At 36.6% G+C, this 9,441-nt stretch overlaps 1 protein-coding gene across 1 annotated transcript in view; it reads right to left on the bottom strand.

The window, feature by feature from the left end:
- LOC109394537 (zinc finger BED domain-containing protein 5-like) overlaps window positions 1-9,441 on the bottom strand; it is a 79,826-nt gene that overhangs the window by 397 nt on the left and 69,988 nt on the right. Inside the window, 2 exon segments of the mRNA XM_019664688.1 lie at window positions 1-473; window positions 476-1,423. The exon segment at window positions 1-473 is cut by the window's left edge and continues 217 nt beyond it. Of these exon segments, the coding sequence (XP_019520233.1) occupies window positions 1-473; window positions 476-1,423 (1,421 nt within the window).

Here is a 9,441-nt window from a genome sequence, read left to right as displayed (position 1 = left end):
CTCCTCTTGTGCTGTCTCAGAAACATCTTCAACTTTGACTGTGAATGGGCTTCTGGCAAGTGCAAACGGGGTGTCAGGTAGATTTGGAAAGTACGATGAAATTTCTTCTGCAAGCATGTTCAAGTGTTCTTTCACAGAAATTATCATCGTAATCCTTTTGTCTGGTTCAATGTCATGTTCCTCAAAGAAAGCAGATAGGGTAGGCAACGTGTAAATTTTATTTTCATCTAATGTTTTTTGCCAAAGCTAAAGTTTCATTTGGAATGATCGGATCTTTTCAGACAAATCGAGGCATGTTGCATTTGGTCCTTGCAGTGATAAATTTAACTCATTCAAGATGGCAAAGATGTCAACCAAGCAAGCTATTTTCTGCAGTTCACTTTTATCGCCGAAAAGTGCTTCGAACTGCGGTCTTGCTTTCTGATTAAAAAACGTTTTGAGTTCATCACGAAGCTCAAAAACACGTTTTAAAACTTTCCTCTTGACAACCATCTCACTTCAGTGTGCAATAGTAGAGCATTGTTCAGCACATCCTACTCGTTGCACAGTTGCAAAACCAGTTGACTGTTTAAAGTGCTCGCCTTTACAAAATTGACACAACTTATGATGCTTTTCATTACTTCTTGTAACTCTTGTGGCAGCATCTTCGTTGCTAATATTTGCTGATGAATCATACAGTGAGTTCCGATGACTTTTGGTGACTCATTCAGTACCAAATATTGAAATCCAGATCGACATCCTAGCATAGCTGGAGCACCATCTGTGCAAACACCACAAACCTTTTCCCAAGAGATCTTATGCTCTTTCAGAAATGAACCAACTGTGTCAAATACATCACGTGCAGTAGTTGTCGTTTCAAGAAGTTTACAAAAAAGAAACTCATCTTTAAAGTCGCCATCATTAATATACCTCACGTAAACCAGTAACTGTGAACAGTTTGCAATGTCTGTAGATTCATCAAGCTGGATACTAAATATTGGAAGTGGAGCAGATTTAATTTTCTGGATTACCTGATCAAGAATGTCAGCAGACATGTCATCTATTCTTCTGCGGACAGTGTCGTTAGATAAGGAAATTGCACTCAATTTCGTAACAAATTCATCTCTGATCATAACTCGAACAATGTCTTTGGCCGCTGGTAACAGCAAATCCTCAGCAATGGTGTGAGGTTTCATAGCTCTGGCGATTCTGAGTGCCACCAAATATGAAGCTTCAACAGCTGCTACGTTTTGTTTGTGGTACTTGCCACCTGTGTCAAGTCTGGCTTTCTTGAGTCCATCAGCTTTGCTTCTAAAATAGTTGGTATCCTTTCCAGCAAAGCTCGGATGCTTGCTATCAAAATGGCGTTTTAGTTTGTTCAGCTTCATAGATTTGGCTGATAGAACTTCACAACAAATAACACATTGCGGTTTCTCAATTCCTGCTGTAATTATTGAGGTAAACCATACTGTAAAAAATCCTCACTATATTTTCTTTTCTTAACGTTCTTCTCTACACGATACATTGTCATGGGATGGTTTGCTAATGAAAATAATATATAACAATAGCTTTAGTAATACAAAAGATGATACATGGCATAGTTCAGTCAATACAGTTCATTAAAGTTTCCTATGATTTACCATTCTCTGTGTTGTTGTTTTTTTACATACCTGTTACTATCACAAGGGGGCAGTATTCACATCAACCACAGCTGAATATAAAAAGACCGATCAGCATCCAGATTAAGTTCCCATGGTACAGATTTTTTTTTTTGCAGTAGTTGATGATTTTACAGTACATGATTTTATATTTACCCAGTAATTATAATTCATGAAGTGTCATTTTACCTCCAATACTGCTGCTTTCAACACAGTAGCTGCTTTCTACACCGTAGCTGCTCTCTACACATGTGTGACTGGTCCGCATAAGTACATTATGGCGCCAACCCTGTCACATACACTTGTATTTGTACGGGGTGTATGTGATGGGGTTGACACAATGACGTCATCACACTGGGTACTCATATGTGGGCGTATCTGCATGTGGGCAGACCAGCCTGGAGACGGATAGAGGAGCGGTGTCTCGGTTCCTAAGACCATCGAAAATATGTGTTTTCCGATGGTCTTAGGCGACCCCTGTGAAAGGGTCATTCAACCCCCAAAGGGGTCGCGACCCACAGGTTGAGAACCGCTGACCTATAATCTAGAAATTAGAAACAGTATACATGTATATATCATATATATATATATATAATATTATGTGAATTTGTTTATAAATATCTAGATATCTAGTATAAAATGTGTTGAAGGATTCTGTCAAAATAGTAAGTCATTAATCTGAGTGTTAGGATTCAAGGTGATTGTTTTCTTTATTATTTATAATTTTGTATTTTAAAATTTGGTTTGTATTGTTTGTATGTTATTCTGCACTAGAAGGTGTTAATATCACATTAGCTTAAAAACACTAAAATATTTTCTGTTCATACATTAGGTATCCAAGAAATGCTGTTTAAAAAAAATTAAAAGCATTTTTTAAAATTAACAAATTTTAATGAAAACTTTTGAGTCAGTAGCACTACAGAAACAAAATCTTTTTCCAATACTTCACCCAAAATGTCATAAATAGCTTTAATTTAGAACATTATGCAATATATACATATATAAAACTAGTATGTTGAACTCCTAAAATTAATACAATGTTAAATATCAATTACATCTAAATAAATAAATAAATAAATAAAAATTTAAAAGTAAAATAAAACCCCATATCCAGAGCTACTGACAGTATAATTAAAACTAATTGCCTAAGTATATTGATAATTAATAATTTCATAAGTGTTTCTCTTTAGGGAGCAATATAAACAGAGTAAAACAAAACAGAACGTTAAGAAGTGTTTGTGAAAAAAACTATTGTTACTCGTTAGTTTTTCTACTTTTATAACTGGGGCATGACTCATTTTGGTGTGGTGGCAGTTAATTTTTCTTAATTAGTCAAAATGTACAATGTGGTGATTCCTCATCCTCAAATTTTATGAGACCTATCTAGAAGGTCAGTTGTATAGTTCCTATTTAAATCCTATTTTTGTGTACTATATTCAAGAATAGAAATTGCTCCATACTCTCAAGATGTTCTTGTAAATTAGGTATAGTTTATACAAAAGCTCTAAAAAGTTTTAAAACATTCAGTGAAGGTTTTGATACTTGTCCACAAACCATTTTCTTCATTCTAAAAATTTACTTTAAAGTTTCATTTCTGTTGAAATGGAAGAGAGCATATACACTCTATTCCCAGCATGTAGAGAATAAGGCATTTCTAATTTTCTTCCAATATGGGATTAGACCATTGGGTGCAGTGATCAGATCCATAAAACTTACCTTTTCTAGAGGACACTCCCATCATGTCCTGTCTTGATAATTATATTGACACATTAATGTGTGATGTATACAGAACATATATTTACTGAACTATTTGCTTTAGTTTGTCTTAATTCAAGCCCTCTGCCTTTTCCTTTTCATTTTAGTCTAGGGATTTTAGACAGAAAATTCTCAAGGGTTAGTTATCTCAGGTTTCCATTCTAGGAGCTTGTTTTCTCTCCTCCTTTTTTCAATATCTAGTGAAAAAAACTATTGTTGCTCCCCAGTTTCTCTACCTTTATAACTGGGGAACACCACCAGCATGATTCACTAAAGTGTGGTGACAGTTAATTTTTCTTAATTAGTCAAAATGTACAATGTGCTGATTACTTGTTCACAAGGAAAAAAATCATTAAATAAAAATCACATTTGACTGGTTTTAGCATATTAGGGCATATATTTTTTATTCAAATGCAGAGAGCATCTGAATGTTAAATAAGCCGCAATATATGTTCATGGTGAAACTAATTAACATTACAACCATGAGCACAATTCCCTTATGGGTTAATTTCTCAATGAAACTCAAAGATACTTTTTGACCTAGTATAATGCTCCTTCTGCCAAGGTTAAGAGAAAGATATCACCATAATTGGAGCATATGAGTCTGTATTAACCTGATTTAGGTTGGGGAATCAAAGATTTGCACGAGGATGGAATTCATAATAATTAGGGTGTAAAACATGCATGCGTAGGGGTTTAAACACAGCATGAATTAATTATTCAGTGTTGTTCAGTCCATTTGGACTTATAAATTACAAAAGGTCATAGAAAGAAGATTGTAACCCTTATTCCCTTTCCATTCTAACAGCATTAGACTTCTTAAACCTTAGTCCTTGCAGAGGATGGACAATTATATCTAAAATTATGAAATGATAACATACAAAAGAGAAAAGATAAATAGGTACTTAAAACGTATGTGGGGGCAAATAAAAATCATGCACCCTTTTTAAGGTAATCTTAGGAATCAGGAATGCTTAAATTTCACATATCACTTAAATAGTTTTCACTTCCATTTTTGTAATCTATATTATACTAAATTAATGTTGCTTTGCCTAACTTAATTTCATTGATAAAGTTGATATTATCTTTACTTAGTGATATAGGTTTCAGTAAATTGAAGGTTTCATAATTTTTATGCATAATTCTTAGTGGGGAAAAAAGACATAAACTAACAAAGACAAAATAAACTTGGAGACTGTGCTCGGCTGAATAATGCCCCCCCCCACACACACACACACCCGCCCCCCAGAACCTGTGAATATGTTACCTTATATAGCAAAAGGAATTTTGCAGATGTGATTAAATTAGGGATCATAAATGGGGAGATTACCTGTGTGGCCCAATGTAATCACAAGCGTTTTATAAGAGAGAGTCAGGAGGGTCAAGTCAGAGACTAAGCCATGCAATGATGGAAGCAGAGGTAGGAAAGGTGATGCATTTGGGAAAAGGATCCAAGTAAAATGGAATTTTCCACCTCTAGAAGCCAGAAATGGCAAGATTGATTATTCTTTAGTGTCTTCAGAAGAAATGCAGCCTTAGCCAACACCTCTGATTTTAACTCAGTGAAACTAATTTGGGCTTCTGATTTACAGAAGTACATGGCAACAAGTTTGTATTGATTTACAAGTAAACCTCAAATTTGGTGGTAATTTGCTGCAAAAGCTGTAGGAAATTAATACAGAGACTGTAAGAAGCCAGCAAGATACAATGCATCCCCAGGTACCTGACTGTATTAATATATAATGAATGATACTATGTCCCCCAAACAAAGCAATCGGTGTGAATATTAGAACGAGAAGACTTGGTGTAGTTCTCAAGAGTCTATGCCTTTTGTCATTAGAGAAATATTTAAACTAAACTCAATACCTTTTTCCTTAAAGTTAGCATTAGTTTAATTCAAATCAACAAAAGTTTATTAAGAACTTTTTGGAGCAATACAAAGTCTATTGAATTACTATGGAGGATAATATCATAAAATAACACAATTTTCTGCCTTTAGGCAGAATTCAGTTTAGCAGACATAGATGGAAAATCCATTTAGAACAGGAAATGACACACGAGGTTTGCATTTAAATAAAGTGCTGAAAGTTTGTAAATTAGAGGACCCAATTTACTGAAAAAGGAATTAGCAGGTTGGTTAGGTATTGCATGATATGGTGCTGTATTATATAGGAAGAAAGGAGTAGGCAAAAACAGTAAGATGGGGATTTGCAGTGGTTGAAGAGTGTGTGAGGAATGAGAAAGTATTAACAATCTATAAACATTATTGTTTCAATTATTTTTGTGTGGGAGGTTAATTATATTTGTAATTTAATTTTTACTATTTCAAATCTCTCCCAATCTAGTTTCATATTTGCTATAAGACTTTAAATTCCTCTTCTTACCTAGTTTTTTTTTATCTCTCCCCTGCTTTGAGCTTCCCTAAGTACTCCTCCTCAGTGAGAGAGTGTGTCATATAGCTCTTTCAGCTGTGATTCACTGCTTTTATACTGGAGTCCTGTTGCTATGATGACAAAATGTGTGAGGAGGGGAGAGAAAGTTTTATACTCTTCTGATTAAGTCTCAGTCTCCTAGCGGACCTGTGCCTTGGGCTGGAGTCATTACAAGTGTTTCTCCCATGGCATAGCCTTTTTTGTTATCCTGCCTCCTATTCCCTTCCATGGGTGCAGAGTTGCCAATCTGTTTTCTAGAGGACCTAACCCCTCTTTTTAATGTTCCCCCCTCCCCCCTTAGGTAAGATAGAAAAGCTAAAAGGGGAAACAGTAGAAGGAATACCCTTCCCCAAACTGGAATAGGGCTCCCAGAAAGCCTTTTCTCTTGGAGAGTAAGCCTTTGTTATGGAGAAAAAGCTCTGGGCTTATTTCACAACGATTACTTTTGCCCTCATCCTGCCAAAGCCACAAGCGGATGGTTTCAGATTCTTACAATTTCCTAGAGATAAAGGCCAAGAAACTGCTGGTCAGGCGTGTCTCATTCTCATGCTAGTTCCTATTCCGCCTGTGGCAGTTTGTCAACATTGCAGTATTACTATTCGGTCTGTGGCTCCTGCATCTTGTGTCAGGTAAGCAGACCTCAGCTGTGTCTCTCTGGATGAGCGTCTCTCCTAAACGTAAATAGTAGTTTGTCTGCAGCCTCCATTCTCTCATAGGTTCAAGTTTCTATCAGAAGTCAATTTGTTCAGCTTCTTCTTATTGTAAAGATGGGAGGAATGACTTCCAAGCTCTTACACGTGGGAGTCGAAACCAGAAGTCCTTTACCTGACTTTTTAAGCTTAAACTTTAATTTGCAGTTTTAAATAGGGTAGTAAGAAGTGTTTCTACCAAGATAGTAAAGTTTGAGTAAACTTTAAATACAGTGAAGATGAGAGTCGAGTGCAGATTTGGACATGAACCTCCAGGGAAGCAGCAAAGGCACATGCAGGGACCGTGAGCCAAGGAGGCCAGCGTGGCCAGTGCAACATGAAGGTGGCTGGGGGGAGACAAACCAGAACCCTGACTCAGAGACGCAGTGGGAAGAAAAGTGTAGATCCTTTGCAGGCCATTGTAAGGATTTTGACTTATATGCTGTGGATGGAAAAGGGGCCACATGTTATGTCTGACAAGCTCAGGAGACTGAAAATAACCACAGAGGATAGTGTGAACATAAAAATTCTTAACTAAGGTGGGCCATGGCGGGAAGTCACATCTCTTGAGCTTCCTTATTAAGTTAATCTGTGCCTTTTCAGTGGGTCTGTTCTTTGTCTTTTTGTACCTAAGATAAACATCTTTAATCCTTTTTCCGGACCAGAGCTGGAAACTGGAAATTCCTCATTATCATGCCTGTCTCCTGATTATGTGCTGTAAAGAGCGAACTGTTAGCTACCTGCACCCACCTGTGTGGGAGGAGTACCTGTCTCTCCAATGTACTTTTATCCAATCCCAAAGATTTCCCCGCTTTTCTTACTCCCACCCCCTTAATCTATCACCAGTGGATTTCATATAACCTTCCTCCTTTGATTTTATGTATAAAATAAGCTGCAAACTGCCATTTTGGGGAGGATTTTCTCAATCCGGTGAGATTTTGCTTCCCGGCAATTGTTGACAGTTTGGCTCAAATAAACTTATAAATTTTCTCTTAGGCTGGATATTTTTCATCAACGACACCGTGATAAATGGAGGCTTGGGAAGGTTTTTAACAGAGTGATGCAATGGTCTGACTGGTCTTAAAAACATCATACTGGCTCCTGCAGATCAGACTAGGAGAGAGCAAGGAGAGTACTTGTAGTAATCCTTAGGTGGAATTATGGTGATTTTGACCAATGTAGAAGTGGTGGATATAGTTAGAACGGCTCAGATTCTGGACATCAGGTTAAGGACAATGAGATTTCCTGGACTGGAATTGATGAGTATGGAAAGCATGGAGTAAAGCAGGACTCCATCTAAATTTTCCCCAAGCAATTGAAAGAATTGATTTGTCCTGGATGATAAGATGGTTTTCTAAACTACATATCTGACTAAACCTCACTTGTGAAAACCACTGAACACCTCTCCACTGTGTCCAGCCCAGTCTCCTCAGTGGGGCCCTCAGGCATTCTCCCACCCACCATGCCTTGATATCTGGCCTTTGTCTAACTCTCTAGCACCAGCCCCACACTTCCTTGGGCCTTTTGTATTATTCATTCATTTTTGAGATTCTACGGCAATGCAATTCAGTCTCAGGTCTTAGCATATTTATATGGTCAATTCTTTCATTTGGAATCCCCTTTCTTCTTTCCATTTCACATGTCACCTCCTCTAGAAAATTATCTCAAACCATTCCTCTGTGCTCACTCATCCCAAATCCAGGGAGGATGCCTGTGTCACTGATGCTCCTGTGATCTGGTGCTTATTTTGTTGTGCTGCAGGTATGAGACTACACGGTAACCCCCCCCACACACAGCTGTGACTATCGTGGGATGAAGGTGAACACAGATCATATGACATTCACCTGTGTGATGACAGCAGCTGGCACTGTCTATACACTCAGGATGCATAATGGGATGAGAACTGACAGTTTCTTTTTGTTGTTGTTGGTTTCTTTTTGTTTTAAATTTGGAGTTTAGTGATCTTCAACAAGTTTTGGGAAGTTCCTGTAACATGTAAAAGAAAAATTTTTCCATATTTCATGGAAAAAATAAAGGTAAATAACTAAGCAACACTCATTTGACAGCACATGCTGTTTAATGGTTGTAAAACTTCCAGTTTTAGGAAAGAAAGAAAAACTCACTTGTGTGCAGTTTTTATAGAAATTATAATCTTACATATGTTATTAATAGGTAAAATTTTACAGGCACATGTTCTACCACATCTTTAATTAGTTTTCCCTAAATATTAATGGGGCATTTTATTTTGGAAAATTTAATTCACTGGTGTTGCTTTTATGCTCACAATTGAGGAAAAATAGTCATGACCAATCTCAGTTTTCTCTCAGCATATCTTAATGTCTTTCTTTGAATCAAATAATCCTATGAAACAATGGAAGATTGTTTAGAAAGGATAATAAACTCCACTATGTATTCACTGAAAAATAGTGTACATCCATGACTTGGAAAAAGCACTGCTATTGAGAGTCTTCCTTTGCAATATTCACTAATAAGATGAAATTTGTCCACAAAGACACAACCTAGGATGGGCTAGATGAAAATTATGTTTAATCTTCAAAATAAAAGGTCTAGACATCAGAGAGCTAGACTAGCAGTACAGGCAAAGACATACATATTATGTAATAAATGCTAAAGCCAAATACATTGCAAAAACTTACATCAACAGCTAGTCTATTCTTTCACTAACAAGGGAAGTTTTTTTCTTTATCGTTTCAAGACTCCAGAAGAGAATCAATATATTGGAATGCATTGTGCTATGTTCAAAATCCACTTGAACTTCAGGGTTATGATTTTGTAGTGAAATTGAAAATATAAGGCTTGAGTTTCTTTTAAGAGTAGGAAAACAATCTTTTTCTTATAATATAAGAAAGATTGATTTAAAAAAGGGGGGAGAGGGAGGCTCTGACATGAAATTTCTTTGAAATCTGA

This window comes from Hipposideros armiger, unplaced genomic scaffold, assembly GCF_001890085.2.
Source record: "Hipposideros armiger isolate ML-2016 unplaced genomic scaffold, ASM189008v1 scaffold_427, whole genome shotgun sequence".
NCBI lineage: Eukaryota > Metazoa > Chordata > Mammalia > Chiroptera > Hipposideridae > Hipposideros > Hipposideros armiger.
This window is presented reverse-complemented; position numbering and strand designations above follow the sequence as displayed.